Source organism: Bactrocera oleae, chromosome 2 (assembly GCF_042242935.1).
Source record: "Bactrocera oleae isolate idBacOlea1 chromosome 2, idBacOlea1, whole genome shotgun sequence".
NCBI lineage: Eukaryota > Metazoa > Arthropoda > Insecta > Diptera > Tephritidae > Bactrocera > Bactrocera oleae.
Window position 1 is genome coordinate 94,190,881 of NC_091536.1, and position 24,617 is coordinate 94,215,497.

A 24,617-nucleotide genomic window follows, 5' to 3' on the forward strand; every position below is an offset into this window, starting at 1 on the left:
TAGGAAGTGTCTGGTGATTTTTTATCGTACTTATTGTCAATTTTCTATTTATTTTTTGCTGTTGCGTTATCAATATATTTTCATCGGTGTTTCTGTTTTTATACATGCCTCCAAAAAACATGGAATTTGTATAATCACACCCCCACTGTATAAACATAACTAAGAAAAAACAATGTATCAACGCGCAAACGCCTCTTATCGCTCGTATTTATACAAATCTGTGTGAAATTGTGTGTGTTGGTGCTCTCGTGGCAACCACAGCGGTTAGGGCTATTATATAGTATTTTAGAATTGGAGCCTCTGACTCCAGTTCTCATTTTGCTTTCGTCTACTAACAACGTCGCGTAAATCGTGTTCCTATTGCGTCGTTATTTGTCGGTAACGTCGGTGCAGTTGATTTTCTTTTGTCCAGTCTGGTTTTCAGATGTACATCACATTCGCTTGTCATCTTATTTCAAAAACTGTTTTTATGTAAAGTTTATTTATTGCTTGAATATAAGTATGTACATTTGTATGCACAATTGCTCAATCAAAAGTTCAGCTACGTAAATGCGAGTAAATACATAACATCCGTTAAGCAGTGATATTAGTTAATATGTGCTACAGGAAGTCACCGCCCACACAAATTATTTCCAATAGTACACCCACCATACAAAGGCTTATCAATTTTATTGTGCAGTTTTAAAAAGTGCTTTCTACGATTTTGCTTTTTTTTGTTGTGTGAAGATACGATTTTGGCCGTGATTCAATCTGAAACTTGAAACGTGACGTTTGTAGAATATAATATAAGTATACCTTAAGCGTGATTTTAAAATAGTTGTAATGTGCTGGCGTGTAAAAGCATAGCTGTTTCTGGTTTATTTACTTGCAAATTTACACTAAAAAAATCGGTTGTGACAACATTGCCTTCACATTGAAACGGATTTGCTGTTTGCGAGCTTATCGAGGACGTATGTGCGACAACGGAAGTGCAGGCTCTTTCAAGTGGGTATACGTGTGTCCGTACGCCTAAGCGTCTCGAGTGTTTGCTCCACACACATTTTGTTTGTTGGCCACACAAATTGCAACCGACCCACCACCTTAACCACCAATACTAAATAAACGACCTACAATACTGACGTAGAAAGGCATTAAAGAAGAATATCGGTCCCACATAATTATTTGCATTTAAATTAAATTGAATTTTACTACACGCATTGAAAAAAGCTAAAACATGGATTTGAAGTTCGTCAATGTCATTATATTGGGCTTCGGCTTTATGTTCGTATTCACAGCCTTCCAAACTATGGGTAACATTGAGGTAAGCATGTGTTGCAGTTGCTTCAAATAGGTCTTCATGTACAGATGTGCTCGTGGAGATGTACTATATAAAAATATTTGTATGTAACCATATCCTTGACTTTAATTGCGCGCATCCTTGGCATACACGAAGGACGATGAATGTTGTCTGTTGTTGGCCATTGGTGCATATGTGTTGGATGTGTGTGGGTGCTGTTACTGTCGAAGCCACTATATTGTAAAATCGACAAAAGGAATAAAACTGTTGTATAAAGATGTATTTACGTATTGTATCTTTAAGCGTAGTCTACTGAAGTTAGTTTATCATAACACGAAGGTCATGGGGTCGTTCTATACATTACATATTAACCTTATTTTTATACAATGCCAAATCGGCTAAATCTTTTTCGCCTCGTAAAGTCCATTAGTCATTAATGGAAAGCATACAAAATATACATCTAAATTGAAAAAGGCGTTATTATGCGCGCACGAGCAAACATTTGCGGCTACATGTATCTACATATATAATATAATGTGTCTATGTATAACCTTTTTTATTTAATCGTACATATTTACGGCTCTTGTTTATAAATGTAGTTACTTATAGAAAAAGGAGCGCCAAGAATCCGTACTTTTATTATAATAGGTTATTTGCTTGCGTAAATCGATTGATGTATGTGTGTGTGTGCATTTGAGTGGGTGTTTAACAAGCTCTGCCAGCCTTGTCTGCTTAAGATGGAATAGTAACGGTATCGCCCACTTTTTGTCTGCTAAAATAAATACTTAGAAGTACAAGTGCGCCATTATTTATTTGTCTTGATTCTGTGGCCGAGTGAAAGTTGCGCATACATGTACAGGTTGGTTGAAAAATTTCTGCTCTCACCAAGAAATAGCACTACTGCTCTAAATTTTTTTTCTCAAGTTGGTACGTCTGTCGTTATTGTCATTCTGACAAATAATTATTTCTTTACAAGCCATTTGAAGTGATGCGTCAACTTTTATTTAATATGGAAAAAATTGAATATCGCGCAGTGATTGGATACTTTGTTTTGAATGTTATAAAAGCAAAGGAAATTTATGAACAATTGTTAGAAGTGTATAAGGAGCTCTCACCTTCAAAACACACCGTTGAATTTTGGGCTGGTGAATTTAAATGTTGTCGTACTAGGCTTGTAGACGATCCACGTGAAAGACGACCAAAAACCGCAACCTCACCAGCAATAATTAATCAAGTTCATAAATTGATTAGTGAAGATCCAAGTTTGACCATAGTATGAAATCTCAGACGGACGAGTACTTAATATTTTGCATGGAGAGTTACATATGGAAAAGCTATTTGGAAAGTTGGTGCCGCAAACGTTAACAATTCAGACCTGTTTTGCAGCAAAAAAAAAATAATAATTTTTCATCAAAACAATGCACCTTTTCACAAAGCTGTTTTAACAATAAACGAATTGCATGAGCAACCACCGTGTTCACCAGATTTGGCTCATAGCGACTACTACCTCTTCAGAAACCTGAAACAATTCCTTCCAGATATTTTGCAGAGCTTCCGGAAAGTCATTATAGGGATGTCATCAAATTATTTTAGAATCATTGCAATAAGTGGATTGAAGTTAAGGAAGATTATATTGAATAAAAAAATATATTTCGTACCAAACAAAATTTTTTTTCATATCAAGCGAAGAAACCTTTCAACCAACCTGTATGTATGTATGTCTTCTATGCTTGTTAGTACATAAGTGAGTATGTGTGACACGGTAGTAATTTTAATACAGTAATTGAATTCTATGGCCTTTAATTTAATATTCTTGAATGAATGGTTGTGGAAAACAAATAAACTTCATACAAAATGAGCAAATATAAACTGAAAAGTACTTTGAAATAGCAATGGGTTGAGTGTTGTGGAGGGTTCGTGCTCATACGCTAAATTTAAACTTTTTTTTGCTTAAATAGATAAATTTTAAATTTTGAAAAGCCCGCTTACTTACGAATTAGAAAAAATTTTATTTGTACTAAAATGTATAAAAAAAATACTTTTAGATGTTACTATAATATCAAAAACTTTCAGAAAATCCTTTTGAAAATTTAATCTTGATCGTTTGTATCGTGGATGTAAACTAAAACAAAAAAAAAAAAAAAGAAACAAGAAAAACGTTAACTTCGGCTGCACCGAAGCTATAATATCCTTCACAGGTATATTTTTATAGCATACAAGTATATAGAAAGATCTTGAATCTGATTTTGATCGGTCAGTTCGATGGCAGCTATAAATTATAACGCCCGATCTGAACAATATGTTCGAAAATTGTCTTGCCTTGGTTATAATTTATGCCAAATTTCATGAAGCTACCTTGACAAATAAAAGAGTTTTCACACAAGTTCTTGAGTTTGATCGGTCAGTTTGTATGACAGCTTTGTATGTATATGCTATAGTTTTCCGATATCGGCGGTTCCGACAAATAAGCAGCTTCTTGATAAGAAAAGGACGTGTACAAAATTTCAGACCAATATCTCAAAAACTGAGAGACTACATCGCGTATATACAGACGGACAGATAGACGGATAATCTGAAGCGTTTTATATACTTAAGTGTATTTTAATAGTTTACATGCATAGACATTGGTTGTAATAATTAGTTATAGACTATTTACTTCGATTTACGCGTATATTTCAAAAGTTCTGATTACTACTTCAAAGCGAATACATATGTATGTATTTCATTTATGTACATAACTATGTCTGTACATATTCAATTCATAATTGATGAAGATGTCACAATCTACAATACAGCTACATTTCCGTTATTTCCTATTACACTCAATACTACCTTATCACCAATATTGATTTTTTTTCTTCACCCAAGACAATGTTGACCTAAATAGTAACTAATTATGCCGAATAGAATTTGCTGCTTCATTATTACAGTTTTTAATAAATACTTGTAAGTTTCCCAGTCACGCGAGGAGTGCTGAAGTTGTGTGAAGATGACATGCATTGTAATATTGAAAAAAGCTTATAGAACAATTTCTAAAATTAAAATATGAAAAATGTTGAATGGCGGGTATAAAGCTTATATTTTCTGAAATATGTGGTATAGGTGTGGTGTGCCAACTGTTTGTATGAAAGTCGCTCGTGGACTAAGTAAGCGTATATTAGCGCAAAACTAAAAATATTTTACCGTTAATAACACTATTTTTGTTATTGTAGTATCAATTCATATTCCAGATTCCACCTTTGGATTTCTCGTGGAATGTTTGAATATGAGCGCAATTGAGTAATAATTTCAAATGCTTTTTGGGCTATGGAAATTTTGCAAAACTCTAAAAGTTGTTTGTAGTCATGCGAAATTTGCTTATCAAACGCATATGTACACACAAAAGCATATCATCTGTTATTATAATTATCGGCACTTCACGCTGCTGTGCAAGGATATAAACTAATTTCGATATGCCATAAATATAATATTTACAACCAATTAATAGCCGTTATATTTCCTGTGATATTGCCTTATCATAGTGTACATACATATCATATGTATGTAGTACATATTAGGGTGGAGCGAAAAAAAATAGTTTTTTTTTTGCTTTGCCTGAGGTAAAAAACAAAAAATCTTTTTTAACATTGGAATCAATTTGGACTAAACATTCTTTTGGACAAAAAATTTTTTTTTGGGTTTAAACTCTTCACAATTATATAAAAATTTCCGAATTTGACGGTTTTTGACTAAAAATTTATTTTAACGCTTCAGGAAAGCATGTTGTCGTTTAAGACTTTTTTCCAAAATTTTTTTTTTTATAATCTACAAATTTTTCCGCTTCACCCTAGTACGTACTTATGTACATGTTTTTTAACAGGTGATTTTCTAAAAAAGGTTATTAATTGTATTTGAATTAAGTTACATAGCTCTTGTGAATATAACATAAAATTAGATATCTGAATAATTTCTTATACAAAATACATGAGCTTTATCAGCAATTTTATAGTTAAAATTCAAATTTTACTAAATATAATCGCAACTCCCTCCAAAAATCAACCGATCATATTTTACTGTTCCATATATCGATAAAATTTTTCTTAGTTTGGTACAACCTTTTTTAATGTTCGTGTGAAGTTTGATCGCCATATATGTATCAGTTAGCGTGTGTTTGGCAGTTGTTTGTTTACGACTCGAAAAATTTGTCTGGCGATTTTTACCATGGAAAATAAATTTAACAACTTGCAAAAGAATTTTGGAGAGATTACTTTATCACGTACACAAGTATTTGAGTTGCACAAAGCGTTCAGTGAAGGTCGTGAAGTTATCGAAAACTTGCTTCATGCGAGAAAACCATCCACATCTATTAATGACAACAACATCGAAAAAGTTAAAGAAACAGTACTTGAAAATCGTTGTGTTGGCATCAGAGAGATATGAAAGGATCTCAAGATCGCAGTTGAGAATCCTACATTCATTAAACGCATCAATATTAGTGACGTGACTTGGGTTTATGAATATGACATCAAAAAATTAGTCGAGCCTTAAAAAAACCAAAACTCGCTAAGGACATCAGTGGCGTAGCAAAGGGGGCTAGCAGGGGCGGGCCGCACCGGATGTCACCTTTTTTGGGGTTTTTTAAAGTTTATTGTAGAATGTGATTTTAAAGAATCTCTTCCAAATTTTATGATTGCGCTGAAATTGTTCATGACGGTTTGCGTGCCCGTATTTTAATGTGAGAGGAATTTCAGTATATTAAAATTAATAAAAAACTATTTGCGGGCAACAATGACCCAATCGCGGCAAGCAATCTTGGTATATTAGCCATCGAACACGAGGCAATAGAAAATATAAATTTCGATGAAGTTATTGCTGAGTTGGCAGCTGCCAAAGCCAGAAAGAAGAAATTTTAATTGTATAACAATTCCTTTTTTGTCTTAATTATTATTGTATTTTGTTATTGCTTTAAAATTATAAATAATAAATGAATTATGCCCTTCATCATATAACATTTATTGCTTTTTACTTTCTTTGGCGGGACACCTCAAACTTCCGCACCGGATGCCACCCAAGGTAGCTACGCCACTGAAGACCATCCCAGCCGATACTTAAACTAGTGTGTGGAAAATTGGATTAAACGTTGGTATGCTTGTAGCTCAGTAGCCTATTATGAAGGCGATAATAAAGCCTTGGTTTAAACTACCTGAAAATGTAGTTTATATTTTGTCAGTCTGGGTCAGATTTTTTGTGTATGTTATGTTATATTGTACCCAAAAATTAGTACCATTTCATACAGTATAAATGTATATCCTTTCAAGACTAAATTTTAACTTTAGCTTTTTGATTACAATTTACATTGCGAAAATAGTGAAGTCATTCGAATATATTTGCATATGTGTATTTGTGCGTATATAAATAATGTTACCAATGAACGGAATCAAGGTCAATAAGCAATCCGGTATTTTAAAGATACAAGTACCAAGTTAATCATTTATAGTTTTGCTCTTTAAAAATTAATAATATCGATATGAACATGTGTGTGTGCATGCTGAACTTGTCCAAGGCTAGCAACTTGTATGAATTACGTTCAAAGTAAACAGGACTTCTTAAGAGTTTCAAATGGGGTTTTTTTTTATTATTTTATGAATTAATACTTTGCATATACAAAAAGTTATGTTTATATATATTTGTATGATAAACATTTAACAATAATTTAAATAAAGTTGCTCAACAATTTTTAAACAAGTAAAAATCCGCCTAGGTGCCTTTTGTTAATAAGCATGATTTTAAGTGTGAATAAACATATGTACATTAATTAAATTTATTGCCCCATTGGAAAAATAAATAAAAAAATATGGTAAATAAAAACAATTAAAACCAAAAATTTGATAAGGACATATACAATTAGATGATGATGATGAATAATATTAGATAATGTAAGTAAATTTTAGCCTTACATTCTTAAAATTTAATAAACACAAAAAATGTATAATACATATAATCGCATTTTGATTTATTGCATAAAATTTCAAATACAATAAAACTTATTTAAAATAAAAATTTATGTAAAAAAAAAAATATATACAAATGAGGTTTTGATAAAAAAAAAGTGATAAGAAAATATAAAAAAATTACTGAAGAAGAAAAGGAATATGTAATATGCATTTGTGTATGGAAGTAAAAGTGTTTGTGCAACAACTAAAGCAGCTTAGAAACTTTCAATATACGATAAAACAGGCGCTAAAAACTAAGCGCTCACGCCCGCTCCCAGTCGCCGCCAATTACGACTAGCGCAAGCCTCAAACATAGTACATTATAACATTTTGTAATAAAAAAAACTTTTATACTATCTTGCGCCATTTTCTGCATTATTTGAATTGTGGGGCGTGTGCTTGCCTAAGATCGTGGCATTTGCTTTGCTGATCTTCAGTGAGTGAATGTAAAAACGAACAGCTACTTGTAGCGCCCATTTAACCAACAAGCTTAGCAAGTCAATGAACGAAACTATTCCATGCACCCAAACACACACATCCGTACACTTATCTACATGGATATGCTGTAATTATAATGATTTAAAACAACCTTCAGGCTTGTAACACAGCATACATACATATGTACATACACATACTCGTACATATACATATACTCTCAATATTATTACAGCTTGCCTTTGGCCTGAAATTACATTTTTATACTTTCGCAACCTGTTGCTACAGAGTATAATAGTTTTGTTCACCTAACGGTTGTTTGTATCACCCAAAATTAATCGAGTTAGATATAGGGTTATATATATATAAATGATCAGGATGAAGAGACGAGTTGAAATCCGGGTGACTGTCTGTCCGTCCGTCCGTCCGTCCGTCTGTCCGTCCGTCCGTCCGTGCAAGCTCTAACTTGAGTAAAAATTGAGATATCTTTATGAAACTTGGTAGACATGTTTCATGGTACCGTGAGACGGTTGGTATTGCAGATGGGCGTAATCGGACCACTGCCACGCCCACAAAACGCCATTAATCAAAAACAAATAACTTGCCATAACTAAGCTCCGCAATAAGATACAAGACTGTTATTTGGTACACAGGATCACATTAGGGAGGGGCATCTGCAGTTAAAATTTTTTTTTCCAAGTGGGCGTGGTCCCGCCTCTAATAGGTTTAATGTGCATATCTCCTAAACCGCTAATGCTATAATAACAAAATTCACTGGAAGCAAATGTTTTTAGCACTTCTATTGACGGTGTGAAAATAGTTGAAATCGGGTGGCAACTCCGCCCACTCCCCATATAACGGTACTGTTAAAAACTACTAAAAGCGCGATAAATCAAGCACTAAACACGCCAGAGACATTAAATTTTATCTCTGAGATGGTATAAGATGACTATAAGACTTTATAGGAACCGCGTTCAAAATTAGACAGTGGGCGTGGCACAGCCCACTTTTAGGTGAAAACCCATATCTTGAGATCTGCTCAACCGATTTCAACCAAATTCGGTGCATAACGTTCTTTTCATGTTTCTATGTCATTGTGCGAAAATGGGCGAAATCGGACTACAACCACGCTTACTTCCCATGTAACACCATTTTCAATTCCATCTGATTCTTTCACATTCCACTATGCAAATCAGGTAAAAATGATTATATCGGGGTAAAACTTTGCGTGAATAATGCAATTAAAGTATGCCACCTTGCGGCCAAAAATTGTCTAAATCGAACCAAAACTGTTCAAACCCCTAAGTACTAAATATGTGGACCCCAGTGCCTATAGTTGACCTTCTACCGAAAATATCAGTCAATCCACAAAGAAATCTCAAACGAGTATACCATTTGACCTTGCGAGAGTATAAAATGTTCGGTTACATCCGAACTTAGCCCTTCCTTACTTGTTAATTTTTGGTTTTGCTGCAATAACTGCACTTTGTACCGCATGCGCAGAGGAATTTTCCACAATTAATATGCATGGATATTTTTCTTTTAGTAAACCGCTGCAGCTTCGATGGCGTAAAAGCTTTATAAGCTGTCATATGCTCAGATACATACTTATGTATGTATGTAGGTATGTACAAAAATATGTATTTTGACTTTTTTGTCACGCGGCCAAGCATAACGTAATTATAAGCAGAAATTCCGGTCAATTTTTATCGCCTATCGGATTCTGACTCTAAAGCTATATAACATATATATTTGTTAGTAACTTTAACTTAAGGCACACCTAATGTGAAATTTTTAAAATTTTTTAAAAATTTTAACTTTTCGTACTTTGTTATTTTTATATTTTGATAGGTTATACCTATAAAAATAACATACTAAAATTTTAAATCGATATATCAAATAGTTATTGAGTTACAGTCTTCTAAAGTGTAGCCGCTCAGTTCAATCAGCTCCAAATTCAACTTGTCAAATTTTAATTTTTTTCGACCGTAAGTCATTGTACGGACAATATTTTGTAGTCAAATATTTTTTTAGGTTCCAACAACAGAAAAGGCCGGCATCACGGCAGCATTTATGATTTTATTAGCATCGTCGGAGATCGTGTGTAACTCGAAAAATATTTAAGTTATTTTTTTTAATTTTACTATGTATTCTTAAAATATGTACATACTTGTACATATAAATATACCCTTAAATTTGAGAAACAGTAGTTTTTCTTTCAAATTCTTAAAAATCGCCTTTTTTAGGCTGTCACACTAAGTGTGCCCCTTAAGGCAATTAGTTTCTGATTACTTTCTTAGTAATTTAATAACATGTCAGCGACTTTAATTTCATTCTCCTTTCCGCGCACTCTCCTTTGTAAGTTTATGAACTTAAGTGCAAAGCTTTTGAAATGTCAACAAATGAAATTTTCAATGCCAAAAAAGTTATAAAAGATTCGCGAATTCTTCGTTTAGAGTTTTGGTAAAAAATTTGTTCATAAATAAATAAATTTGTTTGTATTTATGTTCCTGTATGTTATAAATACATATGTACATGTGCTCAGCGCGCAAAAGTTTCACGGTCACTAAAAAGAGAAAGCAATAACATATGTCTAACGTTAGACGCTCGCATGTGCACACTGTAAATATTTATCAGTTAGTCCGATATACACAGCCGTGTAAATACTTATGTATATATACACACATATGTATGTACCTGCTTAAAATTCAGTTTTAATTTTTGCATCACACTGGAATTCGCGTAGCTGGTTTAACAGATTTTTTCCTATTTTTATTTTTATTCACTTTTGAACAAAACTACATCTACTACACCCTTACACATATACAAAAAAGCTTGAATGTTTTTGCATTTTTGTAATTGTGTTGTAAAACTGGTTTTTTCTTTGTCAAAGTGGGTGTGTAGCTCTATTTGCCTCTAGCCATTCACATTTATGAATGCGCGTGTGTTCAGTTGTATCTATGTATCGTAATGCATAACACATTAGGTCGGTTCGATTTTTACCGAGAAATTAAATACAGTACATAAAGAGCTTGTTTTTAACTTCTTAGATTGGGTATATACATACATATGTATAATGCAATATTTAAGTCAAACTTCGATATAGGACAGTTCTATTTCAAAATAATTTCAGAGCAGCAATAATAGCGTTGAGCTCGGTAATTTGCCCTTAAAGCTAATCAAGAACTGTCTGTCATCACAAGAAATAGCATCAAGCGACTTCATCATCAGACTCGTTTGGGTGCCTGTTCAAAGCGGAATCGCTGGCAACCGTAAAGCTGATGAGCTAGCCAGATGTTGCACGCTGGCCTCGCTCACATGTTGTAAAATAACGTTTTGAGCATGACAAAAGTATCAGAAATCGGTTTATTCTAATAAATTTCAAATATTACAAAAATCTTCATATTGTATAATGTTTAGAATCAGTCGAAACAAAAAGTTTTCGGGATATATATGATTAGTTTTTGTTTAGGTTTTTACTTAGAAGTAGTAATACGAATATATTTTTTCTTCTGCATTTTCATTAATAAATTTTATTTACGAAAAAAACAACCCCCCTAATGTGCATTTGTATACTTATTCGCATAAGCATAAACATAAACTCGCCACAACAAATAGCGGCAGCAGAGACGAGCCCACCAAAACTATTTGTTTTCTGCATTTGGAAATAATAACCAAGTCAAAGATCAGTCAACCACTCAGCCGTAACATAGCCGTTCACTTTTCATGCACAGTGTTTTAATTGGGTTATATATTGATACATTATAAATCGACACGGGAATTCTTTATGTATTCCTATGGATATAGTGAAGTTTATGAAATTTGAATTAATATTGTTCTACTTAGAATTCTTAAGTTGTTTGTAGTACATCGGCGATCCTCCTATTCTGTTCTCTTCTGGCAATAGAACATTATTGGTATAGTCGATATATTATTGATTTGACTGTAGTTTAATACCATAATTATATTTCAAGCCATTTCGAAACTAGTTCAAGTTAAGTTACACCCAAGTGCAATGTATTAGTTAGCTTTCTGTAATATTAAAAAATAATCACAATAATGAACATCGGAACTGATTTAACCGAATCTGCTGTGGGCGGACTGTGATCCTTAAGTACTAAATTATCTTGTATCAACCTCCAAACTCATCATGACAGTGATTTCGGACTTCTCCGTGGATGAAACCTAAAGAAAAAGTTAAATTAGAAGATATTAGCCATAAATACAAAAATTACAAGTAAAATTTTTTGCCCAATATTTTGATCGTTTTTGGCCTGCCAAATTTAATTTTTAATATGTGTACATGTCATTTTATATGTCTATATATCGTACATGCAAAATTTGCTGTTTCGAGAAAAATGCGTTTTAGGATAAACTGATTGAGCAGATTGACCCTAACGGCGACACGTTAGAAGTCAGTAACTAAAAATATATTTGAAATATTGATAAACAATTTTAGTATGGTATTTTTAAAGGTATAGACTATAGAAATGTGCAAAAAAAAAAACAATAAGATAAAAAATTATTTTAAAAAAAAGTGGTATTATCTAATATTTTAAAATATACTTAAAGTGAACCAGAGTTACAAAAAATAGTACTCAGAATATCGAGGACTAAGGGAAGGTATTTTTTTCGATTGAACAAATTTCTATTTATCACCTATTTTTATTTTAATTTTTTTCTATGTATCTCTGTTTTGATCTCATTATGGGAAAAATATTGTGTTAAGTTAATTACATTCAGGCTCTGGCTGTCAGAAAATATAACCAGAAATGCTTGATAACCTCAAAAAATAATATATCCATTAAAAATATTATAACTCCTTATATTAAAATGAATGAAGGTTTTCAGTTTTGGGACAACCTTAATTTTATAATAACAATAATTTTTTCGTTGGGATTTTTAAGTTAATTAATCTCTTTTCATTTCTTTATGCTTTGTTTTTATACTTGATTCGTTGTCTACTTTAGTTTTTAGAGCACATGCGTGCAATATTTGGAAAAAATATTGTATATTGGCTTGCGGTAAAATTAACGACGCAATAATGTTAATATAAATAAAATAGCAACGAGCAATTATGTGTGTGTATGGTTATTAAATATTGGTTAATACATAGAAAAACAAACGAGTACATGTGCACTCGTATATTGGTTTATTATATTATATTAACGGTTTGAAATGAGATACAAGAAACTGAGTTGTTGCGGCTCAACACTCTGATGAGCAATAACGAATTTGCATAAGCGTTTTGGGAATTCGGTTTTGCTGCATTAACCGATTTGTCATTAATATTTGTGTGGTATTTGTCAAAACCACTAGTCATTAACCAAAGTGCGCAAGTCAACTCTTTATTGCTTATAAATATTTTATTAAAATTTTCAGTTTACATAAATATTTTGTTATCTCGGTTGTTTCACAGTTCATTGTTTTCATATTTTTATTGTTTTGTAAATAAAGTGTCGGTTACTTTTTGCACTAATTTTATGCTTTGCCATTTAATAAGCAAGTTGACACAGTTCTTGCTAAATTGTTGTTGTTTTATTGGGTTTTAATTGCTTCGTTATTGCTTTAAACAAATCTTTTATTTTCTTTATTATATATTTTTTTTTCAAAGATCTTATTTATCACGAGAATAATATTCCTTAAAATTGAAGGTTAAATATAGGTCGGTCAAATTAGTCCAGAAAATAAGAGTGAAGTTACATTAATTTACAACAAGCTGAAAATGAGTGAATATGTTGAAAACATGGTTAAAAATAACATGCTAAACAGCTATTCGTTTCGGTATGTAAAAGAAAAAATGTATAAGGTGAAAAAAATCGTGGTCAAGGGTAAAAAAAAATACCATGGATACGTATTCATATTAATTAATTACGATCATTATGTCTCACAAATGATAGGTCTTAGGAAAAAGTATTGATACTTGATGATTTATAGATACATATTTCATATATATTTATTTATCTTCAAATTTTGTCTGAAAGCTTTGTATGATAAAACCTACTGCTTCGCTGTAAATTGCGAAAAGCCTTTTTTACCTTTGACCACGAGTACACTTTTTTCACATACCGAAACGATGAGAATTTTTAATATGTTATAATTAACCATGTTTTTTGTTGTAAGTTAACGGACTATTAGAGAGTCTTTGCTTCAACAAACACAAATTTATCTGTGCATAATGGAAGAGCACGAAAGAAATATTTTAATTACTATTCTCTCTGTCTTACATTAAAATATTTATTTTCAAAACTAGTTAAAGATAATGTATATAATGAGAATGATAAAGGAATTCAAGGCCGGATATAAATCCCGGCTGGTTCCGATTGTTCCGACTATTTTGGGAACTGTTTCTTAATTTCTCATAGTTGGTTTAGGCTCTCGTTTGCTGTTTATATGGTTTTTCACCCTGTTTAAACTACTTATGAAGTACCCTTGATAAATGTCAGGTATGAACTATTTCGGCATCCATTCTAATAATGTTTTTATTTGCAAAATATAGATAACCCTGTCTGTGACACTTTTGTCGAGGATATAGTACAACTCTTTCTTTGACGGTCTTAAATAGGTTGTTGGCCTTTATGTTGTCATAGCTGGACCAAAATCTGCCTGATTAACTTATAATTACTGTATATTTAGAGGGAAACTCAGAAGCTCATTTTTACTTTTTGACAAAAAATAAATAGGGTTGTTCAGATTCTCTTGGTATAGAAGATCGCCGGTAAAAAAATAATTGCCTATCAAACCCATATTAGATTAAAATACAGCTTTCAAGGAGATTGTCCCACACTGTGACCTAACCAAAAAAAATTTTTTAATGTTTTTTTTTGGAAAAAGTTGTATTGATGTCGAAAGATCAATGTAAGTGACCAGCTGAATAGTGAAGCCCAGACAATTATACTAGTGGAGTTTTCAAACGGTTACGTAGTCATAATAAACATATTATGTATAAAGCAATTAACCGATTCCCGCTGATTATCCATTAATAAACGAAGGGGAAAGTGGTCTCTATTCGTTTCATCCGATTACACAACTCATCGAAGTCTTGGTAATTTATTATAATTATAATTAATAGAGTGTAAAGTATTACTGTTAGGTTCCTCAAAAATAAAGTAAGAGCTTGGGCAAACGGTAATTTATTTTCAGGTCAGTAAAGTAGCTAACTTTATAACCCAAACACTTTGAATTCACTTTTGAGAATGCTACGAAATGTTTGTTTGTGTTTTTTATGTAATTTATCTGTAATTATTACACAATTTTTGTTTGTTTTTACTTTTATTTTTTGAAATGAATGAGGTCATTGAGTGCTGGAATGTGCTTTAAAGTGGCACTTATCAGTTATTGGCCTTTATTGATATGATTTATGTGTTAAGGTCTCCCACTTTGCAATCGATTTCTTAAGAATTATGCGCCTACGTCAATTGCTTTGAAAATACACTTTTTCTCATTTATTTATTAGCAGAGTAATCTAGATTAACTTGCAAAGTAACAGAATAAAATTTCACCTATTTACATACATACGAGTATACAAACATATACTTGCTGACATTTAGCGATTAGTTGCGTATGTATATACATACATATGTACATATCTACATCTAAGGAATTGCACATTTGTTATTAATATTAATTTGAAGTACAAAATTGTATGCATATATTATTGGCAATATTGAGGCCTATTTTCAGATTAAATTAACCTTATCAAGCTAAAAAGGTTAACTTTGTCATAAATCAAGTTGCGAAAATATTGCATTATTAGCTTAAGTGTGCGTCGATAATAAACTTTATATGTAAAAGATGCAATTCCTGTTATTTCGCGATCTAAAAATTGGCATCTCGAGATTACGGAATATTTTAATAACGTTATCCAAATTTTTTAGTATATCAAGGGGTTTTCTTTGTTTCTGAGTACTCAGTTACGTATTACATTCAATCAAGATAAAAAAAAATTCAATCAAGACCCTTATCATCGAATTTGACAACAATTTCTCACGTTGTTTAGTTGTTTCTTTGTGAAACCAAATGTCACCATAAAAGAAGACACTAACTATTAGTTTAGAATAATGAAACTCGAATTGGACTTCTATTTAACTTGACGTGATCAAAATTTTGGTAAACTTTGGTTAGAATTTAACGGGTTCTTTAAGTATTTCGACTTTACTATCGAAAAAATCGAAAAACACTTTATTATTCATATTTGTTGCCTACCTCGCTTTCAAATCGCGAAGCTCAAATGTCATCAAAAGATATATAGTTTCATGTATTTTAATATACATTATTATTATCGCCTTCAAACTTGATTTCAATTAATTCAAATTTCCATACACTCAGTTCTGGCACTATTGCGATCTCCACTCGATGTTGTTTTTACAAAATTGTCAAGTCTTTTGACACGCTTCCTATCCAAAACATTAGCCAAATTGTGTTGAGTCGTTCAAAAAGAAATGCTGAGATCATCTGCTTGTCTCTGATGATTCAATATTATCGTCATTAACAGTGGTGGATGGACGACTTAGGCAAGCTTTCGTTGTCTGAACGACCTCCACTGAATGCTTTGTGCCACACAAATTCTCATGTCCGTGATAAAATAGATTCCCTAAATGGCCTCTTGCACACAATTTTAAGCAAACTCGTTGTTAATTTTTTTTTTTTCGTCGTAAACAAACAGCTTCAAAACATACACTAATAGACATATGGAAATCATAATTACTTTTTATTTTATAACCAAAAGCATCTTTAATCAGCTAAACTTTTTTCAATAATTTATATGACTCCATGCATCTTAAAAATTCTAAAATTATTTTATTCAATTTGATATTGTGTCGTTTCAAATTTGGAATTTGCATCTGCCTTTCAAAATTTGCTCTTAAACTGGTTAGTTTTGCGTCACGCGTCTATAAATTCACAAGACAAAAGTGACACGAAAATGATAAAGTCAATTTTCAAAGAAGAATCACCGGAACACATTGCGAAAATCATAGTAAAAGCAGGTTTTACATTATTTATTTGATTGCACAGTCAATCGTGTTTCATTTATTAGGAATCATGTGGGCCCAAGGCTAATAGCCGGTTCTTCTTGAAAATTATAAATTGATGTATTGCAATTCAATGAAGAAGATATTGATTACGATGTCCAAAATATTTCAGATTTGATGCAATTTCAACAAAGTAAGCACGCAACTCTCTTTTTGTATTTTTGGAGAGAATAAAACTATTGTATTTATTACTGGCGCAATACTCTTAGGGGAAAAATAGAAGAAGCATCGTAACATAATATTAAAGCTTCTTTGCTCTCGTACGACCTTCTTTTCTTTTTACCGAAAGTAAAATATATTAAGTTGAAATAAACCATGGCAAATCTTCATACTGGTTTTAGTTCCTTTGTGGGAGTTGGTTTTTTATCTCAGCTTCTAATATATCGCTTTAAGAGAGTTGTATAAAAAATAAAAATCGTTTTAAATTATTCCAGAAATATTATGTAAGCATGAACCTACTCATTCACTGCAAAACCATGAACAATTATTTGAATATAAGTAAACATTTCGGTTCGAAACATTTTTTGGGACCTGAGAAGTTCCATAATTTGCTACGCCCTCAAATATGTATATAAGTATATGATGTACACGCGCAGCTTTTGGTTACCTATTAATTGCATAGTTTTATGACATCTCTGGTTTGTGAGTAGTTTTCCTGATTGCTTTCAGTTTGTTTATCTTCATTTCCCGTTCTGTTGACAATTTCAGTCGCAAGAGTGACAGTCATCACTTGACAGTATTTATAGCAATCCTTTTGGGTCTTCTGGCGTGTGTAATGGATGCGTCATTAATTTAATTTTTGCGTTACATTTTCAACTTGATATCTCACTTCTCTACATTGCGGACCGCATAGCTACAATAACAAGCTAAGTATATAGTTTGCGAGTTAAAGCTTTGTGAAAGTATATACAGTGTGGTGTAAGAGTGATGACCCACACTTAAACCCTTTTTATTTAATGTTATAGTTAGATTCTCCGTTAAGAGTTAATAAGAAAAAATATTGTATAATTTAATGATATGGATTTTATAAAGGAAGCAATATATTTTCTCACTTACAATTTCATCATTATACGCTACCTTTTGTAGCTATTGATGTTGCAAATGAATGAAATCTTGCAATATCTTTTCACTATTCCTCTCAGTCATCATCGATTCATCATACTTGCTATACGTTTCGAGTTTTCTTTAGAGTCAAATTTAACTTGTATTCAAAGACTCCATAATTGTTTCAATCTATTTTTTTTTTTAATTTGGAGGTCATATATTACAAGTATATTTGTTGTTTGATTGGCTTTAACAAAATTATTTGAATGGAAATGCCACAGCGATTTTTCCTATCTGACCCAGCATATTTTTTAGTTTCTAATATAAATTCTGATTGTCGTCTTCAAGAGAGGCTCATTTTGAGTCAAGCCAAATATACAAATTTATTATTATAGGCATCGGTTAGGATAGTCAGCAGTTTTCCAGTTAATTCATATTTGGCCTCGATCGATTTTGTGAAGGAATTTGAGTATCGCAAACAAAAAATTATACAAGAAACCAAATGTAGAAAATATGAAAATATAACATTTTTTAGTCAAGCATCTCCTTCACCATCCAATTTGACTCTTAAATCAAGAAAATTTAGTTCTATTATTCCGGACCGGAAGGTTGCTTTAGCATAATTTTCTTTACTTTGTCGATCATTTTTGAATAGTTTTATAAACATATAACCTCAACCACAACATTAATACACGACTCAACAGGTCGACGAAGTATGTATTCGGCATTGAAATTGCTTAATTTTTGCACCACACTGTGTTCGGGCATCTTCGATTAGAATTTCTCATATTCACTTAACTTTAGTTACTTTCTTATATAAATATACAATATATGTATAACGCCATTAAAATAAATTTATACTTGTGAGTGGGTATGTATGTGAGTATATTTGCACTTTTCCATTTGTCATGCTTAATATAGCTTAATTAATGTTAATTTAATATGCTCTTTTGCATCAATAAACTGATACACTTATAACTGGCATAACTGCTGAAGCTGAGCGCTAAAACTCAACATTTTATTTTTATACTTTGAAGGTATATCTACTAAGTTTGCCACGCAGTGTGTAACAAACAGAATGAAACGTCGCGGACCCTATAAAATATACATATGTATTTATTTATCTATGTCCGTCTGTCCATCTGACTGTATATACGCGCTCAGTTTTTGAGATATGGTTCTGAAACTTTTCCTTTTCCTTCCAAGACGCTGCCTATTTGTAGTAATCGCTGATATCGAACCACTATAGCATATAGCTGTCACACAAACTGAACGATCAAAATCATGTCTTTGTATGGAAAACTTTATTATTATAAATTTAAATATTATATATAATAATTATATATAAAGAACATCAACCCATAGCTCAAGTGACTTACAACAACATCAATATGGGGCTCAACTGTGTTCTTAAAGCTAAATTTACTGAGAATTTATTTCAGTTATCACTGAGTTATCACTGAAATAGATTCTAAGCTTTTATATTGACACTTGGTTCAGCACTTCTGACTTGCTTGCACAATTCGTGTACTCAAATACACTTCTATACTTTAACTCGTCTCCAATTATTGCAAAAACAACAAAACACTTCTAAAATAAACGCAGTTCAATGCTCCAGTGTGATACTTTTTGGCATCTCATTAAACGCATGATCTCATACATATGGCTTTTGCACCTTTAAAAATTCGAGATCGCAAAAATTATAATTGGAAAAACACGCTCTGCTGCAAAAAGTTTTAAAATAAATGAAACAACTTTACGGCTATGCAAACGTGGAATTTTTATGAACATTTAGTATCGACTTGCGCCGGGAAGAGTCCAAGTAAGCGCATGTTTGCGGGTATCTACAAAAAAATGAGTTTGAACAATGAACAACGGCAGCTGAATGAATATTTGTTCAGGTTTTTTTAATATAAATATTTATAAATTCATAAATACATTCTGAATGCTAATAGTTATATATGTTTTGCTTTTGTTGCTTTATTAATTTATGCCTCCAAAAATGCTTTGTGAATGTTTAGGGCCCTAATACGGTTTTCAACCCAATTGCATTTTGGTTGAAGTTCCGAGATTCGGTACTATAGTTGTCAACTCAACCCCTGTTTTGTAACAACCATAGATATTTTAGGTTCGTTCAGTCCAAAGGCTGTAGGCAGCAAGGAAATGGAGAGTTTGTGATAACGTTCCATCATCTCATTTAGTAAAAATCAGAATAATTCCTTATTTAAACGAAAATAATTTATGAATCCACAATACACATTATTTAAAAGAAGAGGAAGAGTTGTGTTGTTCTAAAGTTGATTTACTTCAACTTCAACTTAACCGAATGGAGTTGAAAACCATAATAGCGGTGTTAATTTCAAATTATCTTTATTCTCTTAATATCAACTAGTATAATTATTTATAAAAAGATACAGTTATATAAATTTATTGTTGCCGTTGCTATTGTTTTTGCATATTCTAGTTTACTTCCGTCCATTGACACGTCCACAGCATAGATAAATAAGTAGATATTGTTTTCCTATTATGGACCTGCATGCTAGCGGTCAATCACTTTTTAGCATTGACGACAACAGCAACAACAACAACAAAAACAACAGAAACAGCAAAACAAGCGCGTTGCTGATATTTATATGCTAATTGTGCCATTTAACTCACTTCCGACTGTTTTAACATTTTATAGCGTAATTTCAGTTGATGCGCATTTATTTTCACACAAACTTTTATGTTACATATACATGAATATAACATATGTATGGTATAACGTACGTGTGGCCGCTCGCAAAGAAATGCGCCGAAAATTATACTTTAAAATAGTTCAAGGTGTATCCGCAATTTATCGATGGAGTTCAATGTTTAAAATTTACAAATTTAGAAAACACGTCGACTACTTGATTTTGATCAGTCGGTTTGTATGACAACTATATACTATAGTTTTTCGGTATCGGCGGTTCCGACAAATGAACAGCTTCTTAATGAAAAAAGGACCTGTGCAAAATTTCAGAGCAATGTCTCAAAAACTGAGTGACTATTTCGCGTATATACAGACGGACAGACAGACGGATATCGGTTCGTCACACTGATCACTTATATATATATTTTACATATATTATTTATACAAACTTCGGGACAAACATAATATATCCTCTTAAGGATATAAAAATTTATAAAGCTGTATTCTCTTTGAGAATATTGAAAGTAATTTTGAGCTCAAGAAAAAATTGTAGTGGTTTTATCGTTGGTTTTTTGCAAAAGGTCTAGTCAGCACTTTATTCTCAGCAATGTTAAGCTTTCCCAGGTCGTAGTGGTTTCAACTGGACATTATCCCATTAGGGACCATGCGATTGTCTGGTATGCCTTTGCGATATTAAGGCTAATAAACCTTGGTTCTCACATCTTCCGGCATACAGGTGAACTAGCGGCGCGATTACTGGAATTTTTCTTCCGATATCCTTTAGCAGCTCAGGGGTAAGCCCCATCAGGATCGTGCGTAGAAACCTAACCTCTTTTTACTGACAGTAATCAAGTTGTTATAGATGTGAACTAATGGAAGACTCAAGAAAAGTGCTGTTTTGACGAGGTTACACGATAGGAAGAGATGTAAATGTATCTTGCGAAGATAATATCCTTGACAGTATTGAGGTTTCTCTAGTTACACAAGTCAAATCGAGCTCTTCGATACTGGATGGGCGGGTTCCTGATAAGTTCCTATATCTCCTATACCTATATCGAATATCGAAGGAACCCAAGTGGTACCGAAAAACAGATATTGCAGTGAATCTCAGAATATATCAATATGTGGGATAACAAGTTAGTTCATAATATAAAGCTATACATTTTTCAAAAACTATTTTTGTTACAGTAACTAAAACACCTGTCTCAGCCTTAATTTATTTTTCAACCTCAAAAAGTGAACTCAATTTAAATATATATTCTCATTATTTTTTCTTTCAGAAAACAATTCTAGACAGCATTGCGAAGGAGGACAATAATTTCACCGGCGATGGCTACACCAGTTTGGCGATTATTTATACGACATTTTCCCTTTGCAATTGGCTAGCGCCGTCCTTCATCTCATTCACAGGTCCCCGTGTGGCCATGTTGGTGGGCTCACTCACTTATACGTAAGCAAAGCCATTTAAATGACTCAAATAACTATTTATCATTAACCGTCTTTTTTCGCAGGCTCTTCATGCTCGTTTTTCTATTTCCCTCCAATTGGCTGCTCTACTTGTCGAGTGGTATTTTGGGCGCCGGTGCCGCCATCACTTGGACCGGTCAGGGTAACTTTTTGGCACGATGCAGCGATCTCTCTACGATATCACGCAACTCGGGCGTCTTCTGGGCGCTACTGCAGTGCAGTATGTTTTTCGGCAACATCTTCGTCTATTTCCAATTCCAAGATAAGGAACACATTGATGCGGGCACACGCACCATGGTCATTGGTGTACTGACGGCTTTAGCTGTATTAGGTATAGTATTCCTGGCAGCATTGCGTCCCATGGAGGATAATTCGGTGGGCACGTCTGAAATGCAACGCCAGCAACAACAGCATCGTACTGGCTGGGGTAGCGCAGTATATGCGCTCAAATCGGCTGGACAACTCTTCATCACAAGGGATATGCTCTTACTTAGCGTCGCTTTTCTCTATACTGGTAAGCTTTTATTAAAGTCAAGAATTCGAAGTTTAATTTAAATACCTAAAATTTAAAAATTTATTGCTTACAGGTATGGAATTATCCTTCTTTAGCGGCGTTTATGGACCATCCATTGGTTTCACGAAGAAGATACACAACACACCGAAGGAAATCGTTGGCTTGGCTGGCATTTGTATAGGCGCTGGTGAGGTATTCGGCGGTGGTCTGTTCGGCATTCTCGGCAAGAAGACAACACGCTTTGGACGCGATCCCATCGTAATTGCCGGCTATGTCATACATATGATTGCATTCTTTCTGATATTCCTCAACTTGCCCGACAATGCGCCATTCAAAGATACCGAAGACATCTCGTATATGGATCCACCACGTGCTTGGATTGCTCTTTTATGCGCTTTCATGTTGGGTCTTGGCGATGCCTGCATGAATACACAGATCTACTCGATGTTGGGTGGTGTGTATGTGAAAAATTCCGTGGGCGCCTTCGCGCTCTTCAAATTCACGCAGGTTGGCTTTACCAATATTATATAAGTTTCATTATTCTAAGTAATATTTTCTCACTATTTACTTTCAGTCTATTGCTGCCGCCATAAGCTTCTACTACTCCTCACATCTCGGTTTGCGCGCTCAATTGGTTATTTTGGTTGTTTTCGGCACAATAGGCACAGCTTGCTTCTGCATCGTGGAATGGGCGGTGAAGCGACGACAACGAGAATCGCCGGAAGACTCCAGAACTGTCTCGCAAGACTCGCGTTCTGTTTCATATGATCAATAAAATAAGTTCTTCAACTCCTATAGCTCCCCGTAAAGCTCAACTGAATGTGGCATATGCGACCTGATCTGACAACAACAACAATTATAAAGCTGAAACAGAAGCAGAAAAGTTAAATATATTCATATACATATACACACATATTTATAAGTAAGTTGAAATCGATATTTGGTTTAATGTAATTAAGAACTTCGAAAGTAAGGCATTGTTGCGACAGTGTGTGCATAAAGTATTTATACATATGTACGTAGATGTATACAAATGTGCGTTGGCTTATGTCGGTAGTGTTTGGTCTTCCGGGACAATAATTAATGTCAAGCTAAAAAACAAAAAAACAGATATTGTTATATATTGTAATTCACTAGTGTAAATTTTCGACGCATTTTTTATGCGTTTAATAATGATATTGCAATATTTTCCATTTGTTATAACGCCAAACTACATACTGTTTGTTTTTAGATATGAGTTTTTTATATATACAATATTTTATAAAAAAAAACAAGACACAAGTTGACTATATGTATTAAAAAATCCTGTTTGAATTTAGATAAATGTAAGTGTATGTTTGTAATTGCTGTATATACATATTATTATAAATATATGTAATAAAACTTGTTAGACCCTTAATATTAAATGATACACGAAGTTTTCGTCCGATATAATCGTTTTACAGATACAATTAGTAGTTGTTTTGATTGCTTAGCAGTAATGGAGAATATTTTAAATAGAAAAGAAGAATTTTTCAGTTTTTTTAAGAAAACTTGCGCAGGTTAATTGACGTTTTTAATTTATATCTTTTTGTTTTGGAAAATTATGCTATTGTGCAATTAAATATAAAATAAGTGCTTTGGAAACCCTGAAAAAAAAGAAACAAAAACTATTTTGTAAATAATTATATTATATATACCTAAAATTGTGAGTTCTACCTGAAATATTCGAATATTTAAATAAAATATAGCCATTACAAATATTCATATTTGTCGATCCGAACATCTTGCAAAAGAGCTCATTTTTTTATTGTCGAAGTCCTAAAATTTTTAAAATGAAAATTAGCGACTGCATTTATTTCCAGAACTTTTAGAATCCTTTTTGTAAACCTCCTCTTTGCTTGTATATTCAGCGATGCCTTCTATTTGTGCAGCGGACTTCTATGCAAACTTCTCAAGTTTTTCTTTATTTATGTATATATTATTTTATTTGTCATTAAAACAGCTGTACACTTAAAACATATTTTAATATTTTAAAACAAAAATTATGAAAAGTGTGGCTGTTTGTGTTGAAATGTTGGAAAAATGTGTTATACAATGTACATATGTTGTTTAAAAACAATAACAAGCGTCACAATTTAAAATGAGTTCACAATCTTCGTTTCACATATTATTTAATACATGCAACTGTTTAAACAACAACTATTTCCGCTCACATTGGTAT

The 24,617-nt window shown here is 32.7% G+C and overlaps 1 protein-coding gene across 1 annotated transcript; it reads left to right on the forward strand.

Annotated features, from left to right (window-relative positions):
• Positions 1 to 106: 106 nt before the first annotated feature.
• Positions 107 to 24,176, forward strand: LOC106624112 (UNC93-like protein MFSD11). The gene is made up of 5 exons (XM_036357071.2): positions 107 to 1,300; positions 21,714 to 21,883; positions 21,945 to 22,414; positions 22,488 to 22,921; positions 22,989 to 24,176. Exons 1-5 carry the CDS (start codon positions 1,214 to 1,216, stop codon positions 23,187 to 23,189), a joined length of 1,362 nt encoding a protein of 453 aa, XP_036212964.1. The 5' UTR covers positions 107 to 1,213; the 3' UTR covers positions 23,190 to 24,176.
• Positions 24,177 to 24,617: the final 441 nt, after the last annotated feature.